This window comes from Ranitomeya variabilis, chromosome 1 (assembly GCF_051348905.1).
Source record: "Ranitomeya variabilis isolate aRanVar5 chromosome 1, aRanVar5.hap1, whole genome shotgun sequence".
NCBI classification, from domain to species: Eukaryota; Metazoa; Chordata; class Amphibia; order Anura; family Dendrobatidae; genus Ranitomeya; species Ranitomeya variabilis.
In genome coordinates, this window is record NC_135232.1 from 24672584 (window position 1) to 24699337 (window position 26754).

Here is a 26754-nt window from a genome sequence, read left to right on the forward strand (position 1 = left end):
GATGAGGGGAGACGCTGCAGGTCGGGGCAATCACTGATGAGGGGAGACGCTGCAGGTCGGGGCAATCACTGATGAGGGGAGACGCTGCAGATCCGGGCAATCGCTGATGAGGGGAGACGCTGCAGGTCGGGGCAATCGCTGATGAGGGGAGACGCTGCAGGTCGGGGCAATCGCTGATGAGGGGAGACGCTGCAGGTCGGGGCAAACGCTGATGAGGGGAGACGCTGCAGGTCAGGGCAATCGCTGATGAGGGGAGACGCTGCAGGTCGGGGCAATCACTGATGAGGGGAGACGCTGCAGATCGGGGCAATCGCTGATGAGGGGAGACGCTGCAGATCGGGGCAATCGCTGATGAGGGGAGACGCTGCAGGTCGGGGCAATCACTGATGAGGAGAGACGCTGCAGGTCGGGGCAATCGCTGAGGAGAGACGCTGCAGGTCGGGGCAATCACTGATGAGGGGAGACGCTGTAGGTTGGGGCAATCACTGATGAGGGGAGACGCTGTAGGTTGGGGCAATCACTGATGAGGGGTGTTGTGAATTTGCTTTTTGCTCCCTCTAGTGGTTACTAGTTTTTTGACTCTGGTTTTCCTGTCATTCCTTTTATCCGCACCTGGGTCGTTAGTTAGGGGTGTTGCTATATAAGCTCCCTGGACCTTCAGTTCAATGCCTGGCAACGTAGTTATCAGAGCTAGTCTGCTGTGCTCTTGTCTACTGATCCTGGTTCCAGTTATATCAGCTAAGTCTGCCTTTTGCTTTTTGCTATTTGTTTTGGTTTTGTATTTTTGTCCAGCTTGTTCCAAATCTATATCCTGACCTTTGCTGGAAGCTCTAGGGGGGCTGGTGTTCTCCCCCCGGACCGTTAGACGGTTCGGGGGTTCTTGAATTTCCAGTGTGGATTTTGATAGGGTTTTTGTTGACCATATAAGTTACCTTTCTTTATTCTGCTATCAGTAAGCGGGCCTCTCTGTGCTAAACCTGGTTCATTTCTGTGTTTGTCATTTCCTCTTACCTCACCGTCATTATTTGTGGGGGGCTTCTATCCAGCTTTGGGGTCCCCTTCTCTGGAGGCAAGAAAGGTCTTTGTTTTCCTCTACTAGGGGTAGCTAGATTCTCCGGCTGGCGCGTGTCATCTAGAATCAACGTAGGAATGATCCCCGGCTACTTCTAGTGTTGGCGTTAGGAGTAGATATATGGTCAACCCAGTTACCACTGCCCTATGAGCTGGATTTTTGTATTCTGCAGACTTCCACGTTCCTCTGAGACCCTCGCCATTGGGGTCATAACAGTTTGCCAGGCCAGTATTAAATGTTTAATGCATTGCAGAAGAGGGATTATAAGAAAGAAGATTCTGAGTTTTTTTTTTTTTTTTTTTCTTCTTCTTCCCCTTTACCTCAGAGTGGCTATGCTTGCTGCAGACATGAATGTCCAGACCTTGATTACAAGTGTGGACCAGCTGGCTACTCGTGTGCAGGGCATACAAGACTATGTTATCAGTAATCCTAGGTCAGAACCTAAAATACCGATTCCTGAACTGTTTTCCGGAGACAGGTTTAAGTTTAGGAATTTCGTGAATAATTGTAAATTGTTTTTGTCCCTGAGACCCTGTTCATCTGGAGATTCTGCTCAGCAAGTAAAGATTGTTATTTCGTTCTTACGGGGCGACCCTCAGGATTGGGCTTTTTCGCTGGCACCAGGAGATCCGGCATTGGCTGATCTTGATGCGTTTTTTCTGGCGCTCGGTTTACTTTATGAGGAACCCAATCTTGAGATTCAGGCAGAAAAGGCCTTGCTGGCTATGTCTCAGGGGCAGGACGAGGCTGAAGTGTATTGCCAAAAATTTCGGAAATGGTCCGTGCTGACACATTGGAACGAGTGTGCACTGGCCGCTAATTTTAGAAATGGCCTTTCTGAAGCCATTAAGAATGTTATGGTGGGTTTTCCCATTCCCACAGGTCTGAATGATACTATGGCACTGGCTATTCAAATTGACCGGCGGTTGCGGGAGCGCAAAACCGCAAATTCCCTCATAGTGTTGTCTGAACAGACACCTAATTCGGTGCAATGTGATAGAAAAACCGCAAATTCCCTCATGGTGTTGTCTGAACAGACACCTGATTTAATGCAATGTGATAGAATCCTGACTAGAAATGAGCGGAAAATTCATAGACGCCGGAATGGCTTGTGCTACTACTGTGGTGATTCTACACATGTTATCTCAGCATGCTCTAAACGTATAGCTAAGGTTGTTAGTCCTGTCACCGTTGGTAATTTGCAACCTAAATTTATTCTGTCTGTAACTTTGATTTGCTCACTGTCATCTTATCCTGTCATGGCGTTTGTAGATTCAGGTGCTGCCCTGAGTCTCATGGATCTCTCATTTGCTAAGCGCTGTGGTTTTACTCTTGAACCATTAGAAAATCCTATTCCTCTTAGGGGTATTGATGCTACACCATTGGCAGCAAATAAACCGCAGTATTGGACACAGGTTACCATGTGCATGACTCCTGAACACCGCGAGGTGATACGTTTCCTGGTTTTACATAAAATGCATGATTTGGTTGTTTTAGGGCTGCCATGGTTACAGACCCATAATCCAGTCCTGGACTGGAAGGCTATGTCAGTCTCAAGTTGGGGCTGTCGTGGTATTCATGGGGATTCCCTGCCTGTGTCTATTGCTTCTTCTACGCCTTCGGAAGTTCCGGAGTATTTGTCTGATTATCAGGATGTCTTCAGCGAGTCTGTCCAGTGCACTGCCTCCTCATAGGGAATGTGACTGTGCAATAGATTTGATCCCAGGCAGTAAATTTCCTAAGGGAAGACTGTTTAATCTGTCGGTACCTGAACATACCGCTATGCGTTCATATATCAAGGAGTCTCTGGAGAAAGGACATATTCGTCCGTCTTCTTCCCCTCTTGGTGCGGGATTCTTTTTTGTGGCAAAAAAGGATGGATCTTTGAGACCTTGTATTGATTATCGGCTTTTAAATAAGATCACTGTCAAATTTCAGTATCCTTTACCGCTGTTGTCTGACTTGTTTGCCCGGATTAAGGGTGCCAAGTGGTTCACCAAGATAGACCTTCGTGGTGCGTACAACCTTGTGCGCATTAAGCAAGGTGATGAATGGAAAACCGCATTCAATACGCCCGAAGGTCATTTTGAGTACTTGGTGATGCCTTTTGGGCTCTCCAATGCGCCTTCAGTTTTTCAGTCCTTTATGCATGACATTTTCCGGAAGTATCTGGATAAATTTTTGATTGTTTATCTGGATGATATTTTGGTTTTTTCTGATAATTGGGATTCGCATGTGGAGCAGGTCAGGTTGGTCTTTAAAATTTTGCGTGAAAATTCTTTGTTTGTCAAGGGCTCAAAGTGTCTCTTTGGTGTACAGAAGGTTCCCTTTTTGGGGTTCATTTTTTCCCCTTCTGCTGTGGAGATGGACCCAGTCAAGGTCCGAGCTATTCTTGATTGGACTCAGCCCTCGTCAGTTAAGAGTCTTCAGAAGTTCTTGGGCTTCGCTAACTTCTACCGTCGTTTTATCGCTAATTTTTCTAGCATTGTGAAACCTTTGACGGATATGACCAAGAAGGGCTCCGATGTAGCTAACTGGGCTCCTGCTGCCGTGGAGGCTTTCCAGGAGTTGAAACGCCGGTTTACTTCGGCGCCTGTTTTGTGCCAGCCTGACGTCTCACTTCCCTTTCAGGTTGAGGTGGATGCTTCAGAGATTGGGGCAGGGGCCGTTTTGTCGCAGAGAGGCCCTGGTTGCTCTGTTATGAAACCTTGTGCCTTTTTCTCTAGGAAGTTTTCGCCTGCCGAGCGAAATTATGATGTGGGCAATCGGGAGTTGTTGGCCATGAAATGGGCATTTGAGGAGTGGCGTCATTGGCTCGAGGGTGCTAAGCATCGTGTGGTGGTCTTGACTGATCACAAAAATCTGATGTATCTCGAGTCTGCTAAACGCCTTAATCCGAGACAGGCCCGCTGGTCATTGTTTTTCTCCCGCTTTGATTTTGTTGTCTCGTATTTACCAGGTTCAAAGAATGTGAAGGCCGATGCTCTTTCTAGGAGCTTTGTGCCTGATGCTCCTGGAGTCGCTGATCCTGTTGGTATTCTTAAAGATGGAGTTATCTTGTCAGCTATTTCTCCGGATCTGCGACGTGTGTTGCAGAGATTTCAGGCTGATAGGCCTGAGTCTTGTCCACCTGACAGACTGTTTGTCCCGGATAAGTGGACCAGCAGAGTCATTTCCGAGGTTCATTCCTCGGTGTTGGCAGGTCACCCGGGCATTTTTGGCACCAGAGATCTGGTGGCCAGGTCCTTCTGGTGGCCTTCCTTGTCAAGGGATGTGCAGTCATTTGTGCAGTCCTGTGGGACTTGTGCTCGAGCTAAGCCTTGCTGTTCTCGTGCCAGCGGTTTGCTCTTGCCCTTGCCTGTCCCGAAGAGACCTTGGACACATATCTCCATGGATTTCATTTCTGATCTTCCGCTATCTCAGGGCATGTCCGTTATCTGGGTGATATGTGATCGCTTCTCCAAGATGGTCCATTTGGTTCCTTTGCCTAAGCTGCCTTCCTCTTCCGATCTGGTTCCTGTGTTTTTCCAGAACGTGGTTCGTTTGCACGGCATCCCTGAGAATATTGTGTCAGACAGAGGATCCCAGTTCGTTTCCAGGTTCTGGCGATCCTTTTGTAGTAGGATGGGCATTGATTTGTCGTTTTCGTCTGCTTTCCATCCTCAGACTAATGGACAGACGGAGCGAACCAATCAGACTTTGGAGGCTTATTTGAGGTGTTTTGTCTCTGCTGATCAGGACGATTGGGTGACATTCTTGCCGTTGGCTGAGTTTGCCCTTAATAATCGGGCTAGTTCCGCCACCTTGGTTTCGCCTTTTTTCTGCAACTCTGGTTTCCATCCTCGCTTTTCTTCGGGTCATGTGGAGCCTTCTGACTGTCCTGGGGTGGATTCTGTGGTGGATAGGTTGCAGCAGATCTGGAATCATGTGGTGGACAACTTGAAGTTGTCACAGGAGAAGGCTCAGCGCTTTGCCAACCGCCGCCGCGGTGTGGGTCCCCGACTACGCGTTGGGGATTTGGTATGGCTTTCTTCCCGCTTTGTTCCTATGAAGGTCTCCTCTCCCAAATTTAAACCTCGTTTTATTGGGCCTTACAAGATATTGGAAATCCTTAATCCTGTATCTTTTCGTCTGGATCTTCCTGTGTCGTTTGCTATTCACAATGTATTTCATAGGTCCTTGTTGCGGCGGTACATTGTGCCTGTAGTTCCTTCTGCTGAGCCTCCTGCTCCGGTGTTGGTTGAGGGCAAGTTGGAGTACGTGGTGGAGAAGATCTTGGATTCTCGCCTCTCCAGGCGGAGGCTTCAGTACCTGGTCAAGTGGAAGGGCTATGGTCAGGAGGATAATTCCTGGGTGGTCGCCTCTGATGTTCATGCGGCCGATTTAGTTCGTGCCTTTCATGCCGCTCATCCTGATCGCCCTGGTGGTCGTGGTGAGGGTTCGGTGACCCCTCACTAAGGGGGGGGTACTGTTGTGAATTTGCTTTTTGCTCCCTCTAGTGGTTACTAGTTTTTTGACTCTGGTTTTTCTGTCATTCCTTTTATCCGCACCTGGGTCGTTAGTTAGGGGTGTTGCTATATAAGCTCCCTGGACCTTCAGTTCAATGCCTGGCAACGTAGTTATCAGAGCTAGTCTGCTGTGCTCTTGTCTACTGATCCTGGTTCCAGTTATATCAGCTAAGTCTGCCTTTTGCTTTTTGCTATTTGTTTTGGTTTTGTATTTTTGTCCAGCTTGTTCCAAATCTACATCCTGACCTTTGCTGAAAGCTCTAGGGGGCTGGTGTTCTCCCCCCGGACCGTTAGACGGTTCGGGGGTTCTTGAATTTCCAGTGTGGATTTTGATAGGGTTTTTGTTGACCATATAAGTTACCTTTCTTTATTCTGCTATCAGTAAGCGGGCCTCTCTGTGCTAAACCTGGTTCATTTCTGTGTTTGTCATTTCCTCTTACCTCACCGTCATTATTTGTGGGGGGCTTCTATCCAGCTTTGGGGTCCCCTTCTCTGGAGGCAAGAAAGGTCTTTGTTTTCCTCTACTAGGGGTAGCTAGATTCTCCGGCTGGCGCGTGTCATCTAGAATCAACGTAGGAATGATCCCCGGCTACTTCTAGTGTTGGCGTTAGGAGTAGATATATGGTCAACCCAGTTACCACTGCCCTATGAGCTGGATTTTTGTATTCTGCAGACTTCCACGTTCCTCTGAGACCCTCGCCATTGGGGTCATAACAGAGGGGAGACGCTGCAGGTCGGGGCAATCAGTGATGAGAGGAGACGCTGCAGGTCAGGGCAATCACTGATGAGGAGAGACGCTGCAGGTCGGGGCAATCACTGATGAGGAGAGACGCTGCAGGTCGGGGCAATCACTGATGAGGGGAGACGCTGCAGGTCGGGGCAATCACTGAGGAGGGGAGACGCTGCAGGTCGGGGCAATCACTGATGAGGGGAGACGCTGCAGGTCGGGGCAATCACTGATGAGGGGGGACGCTGCAGGTCGGGACAATTACTGGTGATGAGGAGAGAGGCTGCAGGTCGGGGCAATCACTGATGAGGGGAGACGCTGCAGGTCGGGGCAATCACTGATGAGGGGAGACGCTGCAGGTCGGGGCAATCACTGATGAGGGGGGACGCTGCAGGTCGGGGCAATCACTGATGAGGGGAGACGCTGCAGGTCGGGGCAATCACTGATGAGGGGAGACGCTGCAGGTCGGGGCAATCACTGATGAGGGGAGACGCTGCAGGTCGGGGCAATCACTGATGAGGGAGACGATGTAGGTCGGGGTAATCACTGATGAGGGGAGACGCTGCAGGTCGGCGTTATCACTGATGAGGGGAGACGCTGCAGGTCGGCGTAATCACTGATGAGGGGAGAAGCTGCAGGTCGGGGCAATCACTGATGAGGGGAGACGCTGCAGGTCGGGGCAATCACTGATGAGGGGAGACGCTGTAGGTCGGGGCAATCACTGATGAGGGGAGACTCTGCAGGTCGGGGCAATCACTGATGAGGAGAGAGGCTGCAGGTCGGGGCAATCACTGATGAGGGGAGAAGCTGCAGGTCGGGGCAATCACTGATGAGGGGAGACGCTGCAGGTCGGGGCAATCACTGATGAGGGGAGACGCTGCAGATCAGGGTAATCACTGATGAGGGGAGACGCTGCAGATCAGGGTAATCACTGATGAGGGGAGACTCTGCAGGTCGGGGCAATCACCGATGAGGGGAGACGCTGCAGGTCGGGGCAATCACCGATGAGGGGAGACGCTGCAGATCAGGGTAATCACCGATGAGGGGAGACGCTGCAGATCAGGGTAATCACTGATGAGGGGAGACGCTGCAGGTCGGGGCAATCACTGATGAGGCGAGACGCTGCAGGTCGGGGCAATCACTGATGAGGGGAGACGCTGCAGGTCAGGGCAATCACTGATGAGGCGAGACGCTGCAGGTCGGGGCAATCACTGATGAGGGGAGACGCTGCAGATCAGGGTAATCACTGATGAGGGGAGACGCTGCAGATCAGGGTAATCACTGATGAGGGGAGACGCTGCAGGTCGGGGCAATCACTGATGAGGCGAGACGCTGCAAGTCGGGGCAATCACTGATGAGGGGATACGCTGCAGGTCAGGGCAATCACTGATGAGGGGAGACGCTGCAGGTCGGGGCAATCACTGATGAGGGGAGACGCTGCAGGTCGGGGCAATCACTGATGAGGGGAGACGCTGCAGGTCAGGGCAATCACTGAGGAGGGGAGACGCTGCAGGTCGGGGTAATCACTGATGAGGGGAGACGCTGCAGGTCGGGGCAATCACTGATGAGGGGAGACGCTGCAGGTCGGGGCAATCACTGATGAGGAGAGACGCTGCAGGTCGGGGCAATCACTGATGAGGGGAGACGCTGCAGGTCAGGGTAATCACTGATGAGGAGAGACGCTGCAGGTCGGGGCAATCACTGATGAGGGGAGACGCTGCAGGTCGGGGCAATCACTGATGAGGGGAGACGCTGCAGGTCGGGGCAATCTAAACCTCATTACAACGCTCTTTTACTGAAGAGCCACAGACGCATTTTACCATAATGTCCTTAAAGTGAAAGTGCAGTTGAAAAATGACCCATTATATCAGGTGATTGTGTTAGATAAGATTTGCCTTCTTCATCTGATGATCTTTATTAAAAATAATTATTAATGTTAGAATTTTCACCCTGAATTTTTTATCATTGTACTTCAGTAACCATAGAAACATAGGCCGACAACCCCCGGTCCCCGCACTCTCCCTGCGCTGCCGTCCGCCTCAGCCCTCACACTCACTACGACCTCCCGGCTGCAGCTCTCAGCTGGTCTAGGCAGCTCACGTGACCTGATACGTCATTTGCGTCATGACGTGACGTAGCGTTTGATGAATCAGATGACGTCACCCGCCGGGAAGTCCCGGGAGCCCCCGCTGACGGCCTCCGTCCGTACGCATTTTAACCTGTTCGCCCCCAGATGGCGCCTCCTGATGGCTCCAAGCTGGAAGGTTCCTCTCGCAGCTCGTGATCCGGTGGCCGCAGAAGCAGGTGACTAGAGCGGAGGAGAAGCCGGCGTGCTGCGGCCGCCCGTAACCAAACTCTGAGGGCCGCCTGCCTAGTGTAAGAGTCAGGCATTGGAAGGGCAGCTCATTCCGGGGGCCTCGGTAGGCGGAACTGGGTGTAATCTAGTGCAGCACTTTAGTGGGAAAGCCCCAAACGTAGGTGTCCTGTGGGAACGCCTGGCTGTCGGCTTATTTTTCATGTGGTTTTCTTTGGTGGCTGAAACGTTCGCGGTGTCCCCGGTGACGATTGTCCGCCCCCTGCGTGGGACTGAAGCCTCGCTGCCGTCAGTGCAGTGTGGAGGCTGGAGCAATGTGTGAGTACAGGCGGGCGCTCACTGACACACTGCACCGACACTGCTGCGCTCTGCGGACCGCTTCCAAAAGTTTCTATAAGTTTCTAGCACTGACCATTAATAACTGTATAATGTCCAGAGCACCACGACCCCCTGATACCGCTGTACAGTGTACTGTGATCTGCCTGTTGCCCCTCCAGGAGCAGCTTGGTTTTCCTCTGAACACGAGAATATTTTTTTTCTTTTATTTTAGAGCCTTCGGTTTCATAGAGGCAGAAGTTTTTTGTTTTTTTTCGTCTTTTAAGTCGTATCATATGATTGATCTCTTTCCCATACATATACGCATGATTGATTTATTTCTTTTTTGACAAGTTGAAATTTTTTGTTTTTTAAAGTTTTATTTTTTGTGTGGATGTGGCGTAGGTTTTCATATGTTTTGTAGATAATTGACTAATCATGGGAGAGACGCGACATTCTGCCGGTTTTTAATATATATATGTATATATTTACCATTTTATAAGATCCTTGCAAGATGGGGAATGTGCAAAGTGTTTGACGCCGTCTGCTATTCACTTATTAGTTTGGTGTGTATATATATATATACAGTACAGAGCAAAAGTTTGGACACCCTTTCTCATTTAAAGATTTTTCTGTATTTTATGACTATGAATATTGTACATTCACACTGAAGGCATCAAAACTATGAATTAACACATGTGGAATTATATACTTAATTTCAGTTGTTTCACACTTTTTTGTTATGTCTTATATTCTAGGTTCTTCACAGTAGCCACCTTTTGCTTTGATGACTGCTTTGCACACTCTTGGCATTCTCTTGATGAGCTTCAAGAGGTAGTCACCGGGAATGGTCTTCCAACAATCTTGAAGGAGTTCCCAGAGATGCTTAGCACTTGTTGGCCCTTTTGCCTTCACTCTGCGGTCCAGCTCACCCCAAACCATCTCGATTGGGTTCAGGTCTGGTGACGGTGGAGGCCAGGTCATCTGGCGTAGCACCCCATCACTCTCCTTCTTGGTCAAATAGCCCTTACACAGCCTGGAGGTGTGTTTGGGTTATTGTCCTGTTGAAAAATAAATGATGGTCCAACTAAACGCAAACCGGATGGAATAGCATGCCGCTGCAAGATGCTGTGGTAGCCATGCTGGTTCTGTATGCCTTCAATTTTGAATAAATCCCCAACAGTGTCACCAGCAAAGCACCTCCTCCTCCATGCTTCACGGTGGGAACCAGGCATGTAGAGTCCATCCGTTCACCTTTTCTGCGTCACACAAAGACACGGTGGTTGGAACCAAAGATCTCTCTAATTCCCTTAACCTTCTGGCTATTACAGAAACCTGGATCCAGGACTCAGACACCACCGCCGCTCTCTCGTTTGGTGGACTGAAATTTTCACATACCACCAGACCTGAGAACAGACAGGGTGGAGGTGTTGGTTTGCTCCTTTCATCACAATGTGCTTTCCAGGTCATCCCCCCGGTTCCCTCACTCACATTTCCTTCCTTTGAAGTCCACGCCGTCAGACTCTTTAAGCCCTTCTCCTTGCGAGTGGTGGTTGTTTATCGCCCTCCAGGCTCCTGCTGCCAGTTTCTAGACCACTTTGCTACCTGGCTTACTCACTTTCTATCCTGTGACATCCCCGCCCTCATCATGGGAGACTTTAACATCCCCATCAATGATCCCCTCTCCCAATCCGCCGCTCATCTTCTTTCTCTAACTTCTTCATTCTGCCTCTCACAGTTTGCTAATTCTCCTATGCATGAGGACGGGAATACTCTGGACCTGGTCTTCTCCCGTCCCGGCTTGCTGCATGACTTTACGAACTCCCCTCTCCCGCTCTCGGACCACAACCTTCTTTCCTTCTCTGTCAAGAATTGTCTCCTCACCTGGGACACCCCCACTTACCACACTTATCGGAATACACGTACCATTAATACCCAGCAGCTTATGGACAATCTCCACACATCTTTAGCCCCCATCTCCTCCCTCTCCTGTCCAGACTTTGCATTCTCACACTTCAATAATACACTGAAGAATGCCCTAGATGAAGCAGCACCTTCTACACGCAGAAAGACCCGATACAGATAACGGCAGCCCTGGCACACTATGCAAACACGCTTTCTGCAGCGTTGTTCAAGGTGTGCAGAGCGGCAGTGGAGAAAGTCTCTCTTAGCAGAAGACTTCATCCACTATAAGTTCATGCTCAAAACCTATAACTCTGCCTTTCATCTGGCCAAAAAATCCTCCTTCACCGCCCTCATCACCTCACTGTCCAACAACCCAAAACGACTTTTTGAAACCTTAAACTCCCTCCTGAAACCTAAAGTACAGGCCCCCATCACCAACCTCAGCAGTGAGGATCGGGCCACTTATTTCCTAGAAAAAATCAACCACATCCATCAGGATATCTCAGCCCAATCTCCTCAGTGCCTGGATCCCCTTCCCTGCCGCACCTCAAGCTCACTAGACATCTTTGAGCCTGTTTCAGAAGAAGTTTCCAAGCTCCTCACTTCTGCTCGGGATACAACTTGCAACAGTGACCCCATTCCCTCACCTCTCCTGCAGTCTCTCTCACCAGTGGTCACCACTCACCTGACTAAAATATTTAACCCTCTTTCTTCAGGTATCTTTTCCTCCTCATTTAAACATGCCATCATAACCCCTTTACTTAAAAAGCCATCCCTGGACCAGAACTGCACTGCTAACTACAGACCTGTCTCTAACCCTTCCTTCATTTCTAAACTCCTGGAACGCTTGGTCCACTCCCGTCTAATCTGCTATCTCTCGGATAACTCTTTTCTCGACCCCTTACAATCTGGTTTCCGCTCTTTACACTCCACTGAAACTGCCCTCACTAAAGTCTCTAATGATCTAATAACAGCTAAATCCAAAGGTCATTGCTCTCTGCTGATTCTCCTGGATCTCTCTGCCGCATTTGACACTGTGGATCACCAGCTCCTCCTCACTATGCTCCGCTCCATAGGCCTCAAGGACACAGCCCTCTCCTGGTTCTCCTCCTACCTCTCTGACCGCTCCTTCACTGTATCTTTTGCCGGCTCCTCTTCCTCTCCTCGTCCCCTTACTATCGGGGTTCCGCAGGACTCAGTCCTAGGCCCCCTCCTCTTCTCTCTATACACGGCCCCTATTGGACAAACAATCAGAAGATTTGGGTTCCAGTATCATCTCTATGCTGATGACACCCAGTTATACACTTCTTCCCCCGACATCACCCCTACCCTAATTCAAAATACCAAGGATTGTCTGTCTGCGGTCTCTAACATCATGTCCTCCCTCTATCTGAAACTAAATCTCTCCAAAACGGAACTTCTTGTGTTTCTCCATTCTACTAACCTCACTCTACCCAACATCGAAATTACCCTGGAGGGTTCAACCATAACTCCCCTGCAGCATGCCCACTGTCTTGGGGTCACATTCGACACCGAACTTTCCTTTACTCCCTATATCCGATCACTCTCTCGATCTTGTCACCTGCATCTTAAAAACATCTCCAGAATCCGACATTTTCTCACCTTTGAAACTGCTAAGACTCTTACTGTCGCTCTTATTCATTCCCGTCTGGACTACTGCAACTCTCTTCTGATCGGTCTCCCTCTTACCAAACTTTCTCCTCTCCAATCCATCTTGAATGCGGCAGCCAGGGTCATATTTCTGTCCAACCGCTTCACCGATGCCTCCATCTTGTGCCAGTCATTACACTGGCTACCCATTCGCTACAGGGTCCAGTATAAACTCCTCTCTCTCACCCACAAACCTCTCCACAGTTCTGCACTGCCTTATATCTCCTCTCTCATCTCTGTCTATTGCCCTACACGTGCCGTCCGTTCTACAAACTACCTAAGACTAACATCCCCCGTAATCCGAACCTCACACCTCCGTCTCCAAGACTTCTCTCGTGCTGCGCCAGCTCTCTGGAATGCACTTCCCCAGACGATCAGACTGATACCTAGCCCCGACCTATTCAAGCGCGCTCTAAAAACCCATCTCTTCAAACAAGCCTACCACATCAACTACTCAGTAAACTAACTTTGTCCTGTTCCCTCCTTCCAAATATTATCTGCATGTGAATCTGCACCCTACTATTCATCTGTACCCACACCCTCCACGCACATGATAACTGCACTTGATACTTGACTATTGCACTTAAACACACGGGCTGATGACTGGATCATGCAGCTTTGTATGAAAATCCCTATTTATTATAATTGCCAGACCTGAAATAACAAGCACTTTTCACCCCCCCCCCCCCCCCATTTCCTTGTAGATTGTAAGCTTGTGAGCAGGGACCTCACTCCTAATGTCCCTGTTTAAATTCAGTACCAGTTAAGACAATTTATTGTTTGTACATGTCCCCGCTTAATTGTAAAGTGCTGCGGAATATGTTGGCGCTATATAAATAAAAATTATTATTATTATTATTATTATCTCACATTTGGACTCATCAGACCAAAGCACAGATTTCCACTGGTCTTAGTCCATTCCTTGTGTTCTTTAGCTCAAACAAGTCTCTTCTGCTTGTTGCCTGTCCTTAGCCGTGGTTTCCTAGCAGCTGTTTTACCATGAAGGCCTGCTGCACAAAGTCTCCTCTTAACAGTTGTTGTAGAGATGTGTCTGCTGCTAGAACTCTGTGTGGCATTGACCTGGTCTCTAATCTGAGCTGCTGTTAACCTGCGATTTCTGAGGCTGGTGACTCAGATAAACTTATCCTCAGAAGCAGAGGTGACTCTTGGTCTTCCTTTCCTGGGGCGGTCCTCATGTGAGCCAGTTTCTTTGCAGCGCTTGATGGTTTTTGCCACTGCACTTGGGGACACTTTCAAAGTTTTCTCAATTTTTCGGACTGACTGACCTTCATTTCTTAAAGTAATGATGACCACTCATTTTTCTTTACTTAGCTGCTTTTTTCTTGCCATAATACAAATTCTAACAGTCTATTCAGTAGGACTATCAGCTGTGTATCCACCAGACTTCTGCACAACACAACTGATGGTCCCAACCCCATTTATAAGGCAAGAAATCCCACTTATTAAACCTGACAGGGCACACCTGTGAAGTGAAGACCATTCCCGGTGACTACCTCTTGAAGCTCATCAAGAGAATGCCAAGAGTGTGCAAAGCAGTCATCAAAGCAAAAGGTGGCTACTTTGAAGAACCTAGAATATAAGACATAATTTCAGTTGTTCCACACTTTTTTGTTAAGTATATAATTCCACATGTGTTAATTCATAGTTTTGATGCCTTCAGTGTGAATGTACAATTTTCATAGTCATGAAAATACAGAAAAAACTTTAAAGGAGAAGGTGTGTCCAAACTTTTGGTCTGTACTGTGTGTATGTATGTATGTATGTGTATACGTGTGTGTGTGTATATATGTGTGTGTGTATATATATACACACACACACACACACACACACACACACACACACACACACACACACACACACACACACACACACACACACACACACCTGCCTCTGAAATCTCGCCAAACTGCGTGGATTTGCCTCTGCTGATTTTTCTGTTGGTTATGCAAAAAAATAAAAAATCCAGAAAAATACATTTGGTGCAGATTGAGACTTTCCCGTTGAAGTCCGTGGTAAAATCTGCAAATATTGAGCATTCTGAGATTCTCTAAATCCTCTCCACAAGGCCGATCGCTCCTCAGATCCACCACACCTGAGCCTCCTGTCAAATAGGGGGAAACAGATCCCTGTGTCCCTCTGAGTGCTGGTTTTCAAGAAGTGTCTGTATTGTGGCATTTTTTTGGGGGAAGTTCTCCTAATTAAAAGCCTTAAGTTTGGATTCAGATGGGTGTATCTCACGGTCCATAAACTACCTGAAAGGACGAACCGACCGCAGAATGCCCACCCTGAGCTTTCAGTCTTCCCGGCATATACGAGGATGTAAGTTTTGGGGTGGGAGACCTGCAGCTCGTCTGAGCCTTGTGGTCCGTATAGAGACCATGAGATCCGCTCGTCCGAGCTTTGTGGTCCATATAGAGACCATGAGATCCGCTCGTCTGAGCCTTGTGGTCCGTATAGAGACCATGAGATCCGCTCGTCTGAGCCTTGTGGTCCGTATAGAGACCATGAGATCCGCTCGTCTGAGCCTTGTGGTCCCTATAGAGACCATGAGATCCGCTCGTCTGAGCCTTGTGGTCCGTATAGAGACCATGAGATCCGCTCGTCTGAGCCTTGTGGTCCGTATAGAGACCATGAGATCCGCTCGTCTGAGCCTTGTGGTCCCTATAGAGACCATGAGATCCGCTCGTCTGAGCCTTGTGGTCCGTATAGAGACCATGAGATCTGCTCGTCTGAGCCTTGTGGTCCGTATAGAGACCATGAGATCCGCTTGTCTGAGCCTTGTGGTCCGTATAGAGACCATGAGATCCGCTCGTCTGAGCCTTGTGGTCCGTATAGAGACCATGAGATCCGCTCGTCTGAGCCTTGTGGTCCGTATAGAGACCATGAGATCCGCTTGTCTGAGCCTTGTGGTCCGTATATAGAGACCATGAGATCCGCTCATCTGAGCGTGGCCCAAGAGTGAACTTACTGATCCGTAGCAGAAACATCATGGATTTTCCCTCTCATCTGAACAGCCCCATAAGCTGCTGAAAATTATCTTTTCATTTGTGGAATTTCTTAAAGAAATCTTGTGTGACTCCATCTGTTCATAAATTTTAAGCAGATCTGTCACCTGATTTCACGATACAAACTTCGTCTGTAAAAATAGATCTCAGACCTGATGAAGCTGCTGTACTGTCAAATCCTCTTACTGAATGAAGCACTTCAGGGGTCCCGTCGACAGTAATGGGGGTGGCCGGTAACCTTTTTAAAATATATGCATCAATTTTTACATTGATTTTCACTGTAAGTACATCAACGTCATCAGGACGAGCAGTTTATATTAGGAAATATGGTGACTGGTTGGTCCACTTTAAACAGAGGTGGGGTCCTTTTTTTTTTTTTTTTTTGACCCACCAATCACCGGATGAGGTGGGTCACCAGTGATTGGCCGAGGAGGCATTTCTCGACCCTTTTCCTTTTTTTTCCTTATAGCAAGAATATATAAAAAAATAAATAACTTTTTTTTTTGTCTTGCTCTCCCCCTGCACAGGAGCGGACGGTGGAGCGGTTTCCCCTCAGGGGCCGATATTCGCCTTATTCCTAGTGACTTTCTCAGCGTTTTCTCTCGAGAACTTGCAATGAGGAGTTAAACCTCGTCTTGCGTCATCCGAGTGACTTGACCTAAATGGCGCAGCATGACTTTGCTCCAGCCTGGCTTAGTTTTCCTACACCGGCCTCCTCCACAAAGGTAAGTGTGTGCCCGGAGTCCTTCGTGTGGGGGTCCTCAATACTTTGCTTTCCATTGTTCTGCGTTGCTTTGTGACGCTCTCGGCGCTCTGCTCCACATGTAGCTGCTCCGCTGGCTCTGGGGTCGGCGTGGGACCACTTTAATTTTTAGATCCTTTTATCGGCACATGGGCCGCTGCATCGGGTGGGATTCGTTTTCTCTGCATTTCCCACTTGGATCTCTGTACTCGATAAACTGCGGAGGTCCATGGTTATGAATGGCCGTGCTGTAAAACGCTCCATGCTGCTGCGGAGCAGTGTAACATATGGACGTAGAGCTGCAGCGCCCGTATCTCTGAACATGTGGTGGGGAACAGAAGATGGGGAGGAGGGGGTTTGCGGAGATGGTGGGGGGCACAGACGATGGGAAGGAGAGGGTTTGCTGAGATGAAGGGGGGTGGGGGGCACAGACGATGGGTAGGAGGGGGTTTGCGGAGGTGAAGGGGTGTGGGGGGCACAAACGATGAGGAGGGGGGTTGCGGAGATGGTGGGGGGGCACAGGCAATGGGGTGGAGGGGGTTTGCGGAGATGAAGGGGTGTGGGGGGCACAAACGATGGGGAGGAGGGGGGTTTGCGGAGATGGTGGGGGGCACAGGCGATGGGGAGGAGGGGGTTTGCGGAGATGGTGGGGGGCACAGGCGATGGGGAGGAGGGGGTTTGCTGAGATGATGGGGGGTGGGGGGCACAGACGATGGGGAGGAGAGGGTTTGCTGAGATGATGGGGGTGTGGTGCAGAGATGATGGAGGCCCTATAAATTCTAGATTCACTTTTGCAGGCCTCTCTGAACTCCGAGAAGCATCCGGAAGGTTTTTTGCGCCTGGACAGCCGATGCAACGTGATCCGGAGACGCCACAATTCCTCAGAGGCGTTTGACGCCGCTCACGGTCGCTCCGGCGGTGGTAGGTTTCTTCTAAACACTGGGTATGAGGAGGATTTCTGGATAATGGGGACACTTGATCCTGTTACATGGTGCAGTCAGGATGTTGGCTCCATGCTGACGGGTTCCATTCAGAGTCTGGTAGATCCATTGCGCCCCACAAGTGAAAATGACTGTAGGAAGCGGGCAGCACTTTGCATAGTCTCACTGTGTCCACCATCGTTTTACTCTCATTATTCGGACTTGACGGCTGCCCACCGGCATGGACTCCTGGAATCAGATAAAACTCTGATCTTGTATGTTCAACCCCTAACGCACGCTGATCATTGATGATCACTGCTCCTTCAGACTGGATACTTAGTCATGGCATCCGTATTAACCCTTTCTTATGTTTTTCCATAAAAAAAAATTTACGGAAATTAAGAGCAGCCATAAAACCTCTCTCACCAACATTTATCATCAGGAAAACTACAGGACACTAAATCCTGTCTAATTTAGGGATAATATCCCCGGCCCTTTAAGAAAGATAGACTGGAGTTGGGGCTCTCTGCGGTCTCACTACTGTGACAGCTGCGTGAGGCTTCCTGCAGCCTGTGGAAGTGTGCAGCATGGACACAAGGGAGATATGTGCGACTTAAAAAAATAAATAAATGAAAAAAATCTCTTAGGAAAAGTCTGCTGATTAAAGTTTGTTTTTCCAGAAGAGAAGAAAAAAGTGCATATTGCTTCAAATCTCTCCAAACTAAGCACTTTCCAATGCAAAGGCTGCAAAGAAAACACCAGGAAATACATTTTTTTAAAACTGCTTCAGGAAAAGAAAACCTCCCTTAAAAAAGTGTTTTCAGCTTGAAAAACTTGTTGTTGAATGCCTCAGTGTGCACATAGCCTTAGATGGGCTCCTGTGTATTGCGGAGCAGCAGGAGGAGGTGAATGCTGGCACCCCCTGCTTATGATATGTTGTGGAAACTCTTGATTAACCCTTTTCCGGGCAGTTGAAACCTCTTGCAGATTTACCCTTTTGAAGCTGCTGTGTCCTCCTCCTTTATCCAGCCTGCATATTACACAGGGGCATAGTATATAACCATATTCTGCATAAAGTCAAAATTTAGGCTCCTGGTTGAGGGTGGAGAAGTAAAGATTCACGTCATCGCTGCTCATTGGGGTTGAATGGTGAATAATAGACAAATAATTGTCTATAAAGATTGGTGAATTTATTAGAAAAATGGTCAAATCCGATTGTCCCATTATATTCTGGGCTGGAGGAGTCATTTAAAACCAAGTTTTTCTTGGCTTATCTTCTAATCCAAAAAGGGAAAAAAATCTAAATGGGTGTTTTGTTTTTAAGGCTCCCGGGCTGAGGGGCAGGAGACCCCTGACGTGATCTTCTCCTTTTATCTTCTTGGTTTATGGATCTAGGTAATTTTGGAAGAAAAGAAAACAATGGCTGGCGCTCGCAAGGCCGTACTGTGTCCGAGAACATCAATCACAGCGGTACACTGAACGGCACGGGCTACCGCTCCCGTAGCGGCACGGGCCACGCTGCAAAAAGCCACAGCCCTCGTGACGGGAGCGTCTCTGAGAGCGACGCAACTTGGCGAGATGATGGAGAAAGCAGCAAGAAACTCGGGGCTGAAGACTTCGTACGTGCACAGGATTCCCTTTCTGTACATCACGTTTCTGGCTTTAGTGCATTTGTTCAGGTTTTCAGGGAGAATTCTGCAATCTGTAGAATATAGATTGTCCTATCCACAGCGAGACGAGTCTGTTGCTGATTTCTGCTCAGTTAGCTGGGAGGAATCGGCACACAAATCCACAAAAAAATATCTATATGAAAGACCAGCAGATGAGGCTGGTGTACTTACTGTGATCCATGTAGGGATGACTGAATACCGTAATCCTAACATTAGGATTTTATGAGTTGAATATATTTAGTCTCTGCCTACAAAAACAGACTGACATCTGCAGCTTGTATTGCGCAGTGTGGCATTTTGGCAGCAGGGAGGAAGGACACTGAGGAGCAATCATTCAGGCTAAATTGGCAGAGGTTGAGTATAAATCTTCATGAAGGAGCAGACATTCTGACCTGGATTTTCACAGTAAGTACACCAGACTTGTCAGATCTGCTTAATAATGTATTCAGTTTATATTGTAGAAACTGGTAACTTTGATCCACAAGAGTTGCCTTACTTAGTGTCTGGCTTCCGCACGCTGCTAAAACCTGCGTTCCAGTACGGTAATGTCAGGGGCAGATGTGCGCTGCTGGATGGCGTGTCATTGCCTGTGTCCGTTCACACGTATGGGGTGAGCACTGCCGTGAAGCCGCGCTCTGTCGCTACATGTCCGGAGATGGCGGCCGGTAGCCTGGTGATATTCACTTCTCTGGGGTATTTTATTCTGTCCTCTCGGCTGTCCGATCGGGTCTGGTTGTGATACTTCGCTCAATATTCGCACTCTGGTTTTGAGATATTTTATATCTGGTTTTGAGATATTTTATATTATTTTGCAGCCTTCTCTGAACCCAGAGCATGAAAATGAGTTTAACCAAAACAAGTCTGCAGCCTCAGGAGTTTGGGGTGAGTCTGGTGACTGATGGGTTTTTAATGACTTTGCGTGGCGAGTCCGGGTCCTCTCGTCCCTCCCGTGATGCTGCGGGCTCCTTTTTTTTTCCTCCAGCGCCTCTCTCCCCTCCCGTGACGCTGCGGGCCCCGTTCTCCTCTCAGCGCCTCTCTCCCCTCCCGTGATGCTGCGGGCCCCGTTCTCCTCCTCTCAGCGCCTCTCTCCCCTCCGGTGACGCTGTGGGCCCGTTCTCCTCTCGGCGTCTCTCTCCCCTCCAGTGAAGCTGCGGGCCCCGTTCTCTCGGCGCCTCTCCCCCCTCCGGTGACGCTATGGGCCGCTTTAGCCTCTCTCCCCTCTGGTGATGGTGCGGGCCCCGTTCTCCTCTTGGCCGCTCTCTCCCCTCCGTTGACGCTGCGGGCCCCGTTCTTCTCCTCGGCGCCCCACTCCCCTCCAGTGACGCTGTGGGCCCCGTTCTTCTCCTCGGTGCCCCACTCCCCTCCAGTGACGCTGCGGGCCGCGTTCTCCTCCTCTCGGCCACTCTCTCCCCTCCGGTGACGCTGCGGGCCGCGTTCTCCTCCTCTCTCTCCTTCGGGGTCGCTGCGGGCCCCGTTCTCCTCCTTTCTGCCTCTCTCTCCCCTCCGGGGTCGCTGCGGGCCCAGTTCTCCTCCTCCTCTGCCCCTCTCTCCCCTTCGGGGACGCTCTGGGCCCCGTTCTCCTCCTCTCGGCTGCTCTCTTCCCCACTGCGGGCCCTGTTCTCCTCCTCCTCCTCCTCTGCCCCTCTCTCCCCTTCGGGGATGCTCTGGGCCCCGTTCTCCTCCTCTCGGCCGCTCTTTTCCCTCCGGTGACGCTGCGGGCCCCGTTCTCCTCCTCTCTGCCTCTCTCTCCCCTCCGGTGACGCTACAGGCCCCGTTCTCCTCCTCTCAGCCACTCTCCCCTCCGGTGACGCTGCAGGCCCCATTCTCTTCCCTCCGGTGACGCTGCCGGCCCCTTCTCCTCGGCGCCTCTCTCCCCTCCGGTGACGCTGCCGGCCCCTTCTCCTCGGCGCCTCTCTCCCCTCCGGTGACGCTGCGGGCCCCGTTCTCCTCCTCTCGGCCACTCTCTCCCCTCCGGTGATGCTGCGGGCCGCGTTCTCCTCCTCTCTGCCTCTCTCTCTCCTTCGGGGTCACTGCGGGCCCCGTTCTCCTCCTCTCTGCCTCTCTCTCCCCTTTGGGGTCGCTGCGGGCCCCGTTCTCCTCCTCCTCTGCCCCTCTCTCCCCTTCGGGGACACTCTGGGCCCCGTTCTCCTCCTCTCGGCCGCTCTCTTCTCTCCGGTGACGCTGCGGGCCCCGTTCTCCTCCTCTCGGCCGCTCTCTTCCCTCTGGTGACGCTGCGGGCTCCGGTGACGCTACGGGCCCCGTTCTCCTCCTCTCTGCCCCTCTCTCCCCTTCGGGGACGCTCTGGGCCCTGTTCACCTCTCAGCGCCTCTCTTCCCCCTCCGGTGATGCTGTGAAGTGGTGGCAGTGTGCTGCGGCTTCACTTCCAGGTCATTCACTCTAAGATGTGCTGTATGATACTTGCAGCTGAACAATAATGGGTTGGTCCAGGTATCTGCATTAGGGACTGATTACCCACTGACCGTTACCTCTGGGGCTCCCACTGCCCGGCTCATCGTCGGGGGACTAATACTTCTATCCTTCTTGGACAGAATATCCTTTGAATAGTAAATCCAGACCTTCACGAATGCTGGTCATAAGGAAAGGGATGAAGGACGACTTCTCACTGTCTGGATTTCAAACTGCTGCAAGTTCTCGCTCTCTTGCTGGTAAGAGTGGAACCGATGCCCCCCAGAGCCTAGAATCCAAAGAATCCAGCCCCCCTCAGGTAAGTGTGGCGATTGCTCTCTGCCACGTGCACAAACGGCTTATCCCCATCAGGGTGGAGATATTTTAGTTCCTTCGTTCTTTTCCACCACTGTAATCTGAGCGTTATAACTTTCTGTTCTGGTGGCAGAGGACAGCCATTGTCCTGTAAACCACAGACACTAAATGACCATTGTATATAAGGGAGTGAACAGCAGGAACCGAACTTATCTCTGATCCCGGCCTTCATAGCTGAATATTGCAGCCGGCATCTGCTGCTGTTAGCACAAGGTCATGTCAGAGGATCCTACGTCTCTGAGCTCGGACCTTCCCTGCACATTTTCAGAATCCACAAGGGACTTCTCCGCTGTGTGGAGCTTTGCATTTCTCGCTGGGATCCCGTTTGTGTAGCCGCTGTGGGTTCTGCTCTGGAGCGGCGAGGCCGGATGTGGCTTCTAATGATTGTTCTGTCTTGTAGGAACAGCATTGTCTGCAGATGGAAGAAGACAATCTGGACTCTTCTAACGAAAGCTTTGGATCCAATCCGTGTGCACATCCGGACTCCCTGGACACCTCTCCGACCTCAGTGGACGAGGTAATGGCCGTGCGCTGGGCTGGTGTTTTCTCTCGACCTTTCGGCCATCACACACGTGCACCAAATAATAGCGCCAGGATTCTGTACGCAGGTTGCAAACTTTATTCTTGATGCCCGTCTCTCAGTTCTGACACGACTTCTCTACCTGCAGGACGACTCCGCTCTGCGGAACAGAACCTCTCATCACCGGGACATAAACCTGAACTTTGATCCAGGTGAAGCCCCCCAAGGGAACGGCAATTCCTTCACCCCCAGACCAGTCACGCGATCTTCTACCTTTCCTCAGGAGGATGTTCTGTCGAGTTCACTGGAAGCAGAGCACAGGTATTCACGCTGACAGGGAGCGGAGGTAGTGCCCATGAGTGTCCAGGAGCAGCTCTCTGGCCTACACTGTGCATTGTGTGCTGATCCTGATTTACAAGCCGCCATAATAATAATTCTTGCGCTGTATCCTCAAGTAATTGTGTTTAAGAGCCACAAATACAAGGCGTGTAGCAGAATTCATTGTGGATTTTGATGCATATTTACTTCTGGTAAATTGACTTGTTGTGTGATCTCACCCTATTAATTAGACTTGGTGACCCTTGCTGAAGTTGGAGGTCTTCTGTGCCGTCCGGCATTCTTGGGGTTTGATGTGATGGTGATTTAGGGTTACCCTGTGTATGGCGTATCTAAGCTCTGTCCATATTCAGACCCCAAAAATAAGGAAATCCTCTGACTTGTAGGTTGTTGAAGGCCATGGGCTGGCAGGAGGACAGCGAGAACGAGACCTATGCACCGCTCACCGAGGACGAGATGAGGGAGGTCCAGGCCATTAGTGAGCAGGTAATCGTGGAGCTGTGGGAATCGCTGGAGGCCATATAAAGTGCTAAAGAAGCAAGATTTCCATAATGGGTGTCCCAGCTCGGGATCAGGCTGCTTGGTTACCAGCATGTCTGATCCTTTACCGTCACAGAAAAAAAGACTGGGGGGAAAAAAAGAGAGGTCTGGGGTGTCAGTTTTAGAGTAGACAAGGAAGCCTAAAAGTGACCCAGGGGTCCAGCGTGGACTCGTTCTGTTCTCCCTAATGTGAACACTGTATGCGAAGTATGAAGTGGTAGCCGTTCAGCCAGTTATTTTTGTAATGTCAAATTGTTTCTCATGATTTTTAAGACCAAGATCTGAGTGGATCCTATAGTGAGAAGTTTGAAGTAATCCATTATGTGTGCGCCTTTTGGTGGCTGATAAAGGGTGTAAAAAAAACAAACACATTGTGTGTTCCTGGACGTATATGTACGTCATCGTTTTTCTTTGATCTGATCAGCTGTCATGTGCCTCTAACAGCCGTGGGTGGAATCGCAATCTGTTAACATGTTAAATGCTGCTGTCAATCACTGACGGCGGCATTTAACTTAAGCATGCCTGGAGAGTGTAAGAGTCTCTGGTTTTTGGATCTCTTGTTACAGAGGCATATCCCCTTTATATAGTTCACAACTGTTGTCCTTCACGCCATCATCCAGAGGAAGGCGTTATGACATTAACTCGCATTGTTTGAGCAATTAATCAATTTGCATAGTTCTTACTCCTCTGTTTTGCAAGTTAACATTCCACAGGGTCCCACACAATGGTCAAACACCGACTGTCCAATGACCCTGCATCCCTGTCTTGCAGACAATAAGCTGTAGGATTGGACATAAGAGGCAAACATCAGCCATTCAGAAATCAATGTTTAATAGACTTCTGAATAATTAAGATAAAATGCTGTCATCACAGGTGTCTGGCAGCACTTGTCTGGGTATAGGACCCTCACTTATCAGCGGGCGACACTTCAGCACTTGTTACAAGCTCTGATAACCGCACAGTCACGAGCCATGCTCCCATGTGTCCAACACATACAGTTAGGTCCATATATATTTGGACAGAGACAACATTTTTCTAATTTTGGTTATAGACATTACCACAATGAATTTTAAACAAAACAATTCAGATGCAGTTGAAGTTCAGACTTTCAGCTTTCATTTGAGGGGATCCACATTAAAATTGGATGAAGGGTTTAGGAGTTTCAGCTCCTTAACATGTGCCACCCTGTTTTTTAAAGGGACCAAAAGTAATTGGACAGATTCAATAATTTTAAATAAAATGTTCATTTCTAGTACTTGGTTGAAAACCCTTTGTTGGCAATGACTGCCTGAAGTCTTGAACTCATGGACATCACCAGACGCTGTGTTTCCTCCTTTTTGATGCTCGGCCAGGCCTTCACTGCGGTGGTTTTCAGTTGCTGTTTGTTTGTGGCCTTTCTGTCTGACGTTTAGTCTTTAACAAGTGAAATGCTGCTCAATTGGGTTGAGATCCGATGACTGACTTGGCCATTCAAGAATATTCCACTTCTTTGCTTTAATAAACTCCTGGGTTGCTTTGGCTTTATGTTTTGGGTCATTGTCCATCTGTAGTATGAAACGACGACCAATCAGTTTGGCTGCATTTGGCTGGATCTGAGCACACAGTATGGCGGCTCTGAAGACCTCAGAATTCATTCGGCTGCTTCTGTCCTGTGTCACATCATCAATAAACACTAGTGACCCAGTGCCACTGGCAGCCATGCATGCCCAAGCCATCACATTGCCTCCGCCGTGTTTTACAGATGTTGTGGTATGCCTTGGATCATGAGCTGTACCGCGCCTTCGCCATACTTTTCTCTTTCCATCATTCTGGTAGAGGTTGATCTTGGTTTCATCTGTCCAAAGAATGTTCTTCCAGAACTGTGCCGGCTTTTTTAGATGTTTTTAGCCTTTTTCTTCTTGATGCTTATGAGTGGCTGCACCGTGCAGTGAACCCTCTGTAGTTACTGTCATGCAGTCTTCTCTTTATGGTAGATTTGGATATTGATACGCCGACCTCCTGGAGAGTGTTGGTCACTTGGTTGGCTGTTGTGAAGGGGTTTCTCTTCACCATGGAGATTATTCTGCGATCATCCACCACTGTTGTCTTCCGTGGGCGCCCAGGTCTTTTTGCATTGATGAGTTCACCAGTGTTTTCTTTCTTTCTCAGGATGTACCAAACTATAGATTTTGCCACTCCTAATATTGTAGCAATTTCCCGGATGTTTTTTTCTGTTTTCGCAGCTTAAGGATGGCTTGTTTCACTTGCATGGAGAGCTTCTTTGACTGCATGTTTACTTCACAGCAAAACCTTCCAAATGCAAGCACCACACCTCAAATCAACTCCAGGCCTTTTATCTGCTTGAGAATGACATAATGAAGGGATTGCCCACACCTGTCCATGAAATAGCCTTGGAGTCAATTGTCCAATTACTTTTGGTCCCTTTAAAAACAGGGTGGCACATGTTAAAGAGCTGAAACTCCTAAACCCTTCATCCAGTTTTTGTGGATACCCTCAAATGAAAGCTGAAAGTCTGAACTTCAACTGCATCTGAATTGTTTTGTTTAAAATTCATTGTGGTAATGTCTGTAACCAAAATTAGAAAAATGTTGTCTCTGTCCAAATATATATGGACTTATCTGTAGGTGCCATGAACCTAGAAGGCTATCGCAGCAAGCAGAGATCTTGGGAACGAAGCCTAAAGATGTGGCTTTTGCTTCCTTTTAGGCCGGATTCACATATTGTGTGCTCCTGTATCTATAGAGGTCAGGATAGGAGCCGTGCAGCCGGTCTCTACACCGTGGATGTGTAACTTTGGTTCTTTACTCCTATGACCCCTTCATCTCTTGTAGCTACAGAAGAATGGACGGAAGAACGAGCTCCTGAAAAATGGCCTTTCCTTAGAGTTCAGGTTCGATCCTTGGAGATGCAGCACCTTCAGAACTACATACGAGGACGATGATACGGATACCAGCAGCAGCGACACGTCAGATGACGACTACTTGTGAGCTGGACGCTGCCGCTTCTGTTCGGTGTTATGTAGAGATGCCGTCCTCAGCGGCCATCGCTGCCGATTCCTCCTCTTCTTTGTACATGGACACTGTAGACTTGGATTTGTTATACGTTCTTGGCTCCTTGTGGCCACATCCAGGTTTGTTCTGATAGCAAAACACTTGTTCATTACTACAGAATCATTTTGCCAAGGTTTCTGTTCAGTTTCCGAAAACAAAAGCAAAAAAAAAGCACTTTAGTTCTTCTTCCTCCACCGCAGGTTCCCCCCTGATGTAGCATGTCTCATGTTTCGTTTCCTCGAGGCCTTGAAACAGGATGACTTTATTTTATTTTTTTCTTTGTAATGTGCACAGATTAAAGCCTCGTTGCTGTTGTTGTTTTTCAGTGTTTCACTATCCGTTTTATTGGTTTTCTGGATCGGGCGTTTGTGAAGTGACACGGACCTAACTGTGTAGAATAAACCTATTTTGATATAAAATCCTGGATGTGTCTGTGTCCAAGTAATGCTAAATATCGAGTTCGGGTGCGTCAGTCGCACTGATTGCAGCAGGCATTGATAGCAGCACGCATTGATAGCAGCACGGGTCGTAGCGCTGAGACTGGTAGCAGCGCGGGTCATAGCAGCGCGGGTCGTAGCGCTGAGACTGGTAGCAGCGCGGGTCGTAGCGCCGAGACTGGTAGCAGCGCGGGTCATAGCAGCGCGGGTCGTAGCGCTG

At 49.2% G+C, this 26754-nt stretch overlaps 1 protein-coding gene across 4 annotated transcripts; it reads left to right on the forward strand.

Annotated features, from left to right (window-relative positions):
- The first annotated feature begins 8333 nt into the window (after nucleotides 1–8333).
- On the forward strand, nucleotides 8334–26516 carry GPBP1 (GC-rich promoter binding protein 1). Of its 4 annotated transcripts, none has more exons than XM_077281406.1 (10): nucleotides 8334–8611; nucleotides 16066–16263; nucleotides 17078–17201; nucleotides 18596–18819; nucleotides 19686–19752; nucleotides 21420–21595; nucleotides 22052–22168; nucleotides 22320–22492; nucleotides 22894–22993; nucleotides 25879–26516. In XM_077281406.1, the coding sequence occupies exons 2-10, from the start codon at nucleotides 16201–16203 to the stop codon at nucleotides 26032–26034; spliced, it is 1200 nt and encodes a 399-aa protein (XP_077137521.1). In that variant the 5' UTR covers nucleotides 8334–8611; nucleotides 16066–16200; the 3' UTR covers nucleotides 26035–26516. The 4 variants fall into 4 exon arrangements, with proteins under 4 accessions (XP_077137521.1, XP_077137520.1, XP_077137523.1 ...); XM_077281405.1 differs by having other exon boundaries at nucleotides 8389–8611; nucleotides 18596–18843; XM_077281408.1 differs by having other exon boundaries at nucleotides 8451–8683.
- Nucleotides 26517–26754: the final 238 nt, after the last annotated feature.

Coding starts and splice junctions, on each gene's coding strand:
- GPBP1 (XM_077281405.1), top strand. CDS start 16,201: ATGGCGCAGCATGACTTTGCTCCAGCCTGGCTTAGTTTTCCTACACCG. Junction 22,169..22,319: donor CTCCGACCTCAGTGGACGAG/GTAATGGCCGTG, acceptor CTCTACCTGCAG/GACGACTCCGCTCTGCGGAA. Junction 22,493..22,893: donor TCACTGGAAGCAGAGCACAG/GTATTCACGCTG, acceptor TCTGACTTGTAG/GTTGTTGAAGGCCATGGGCT.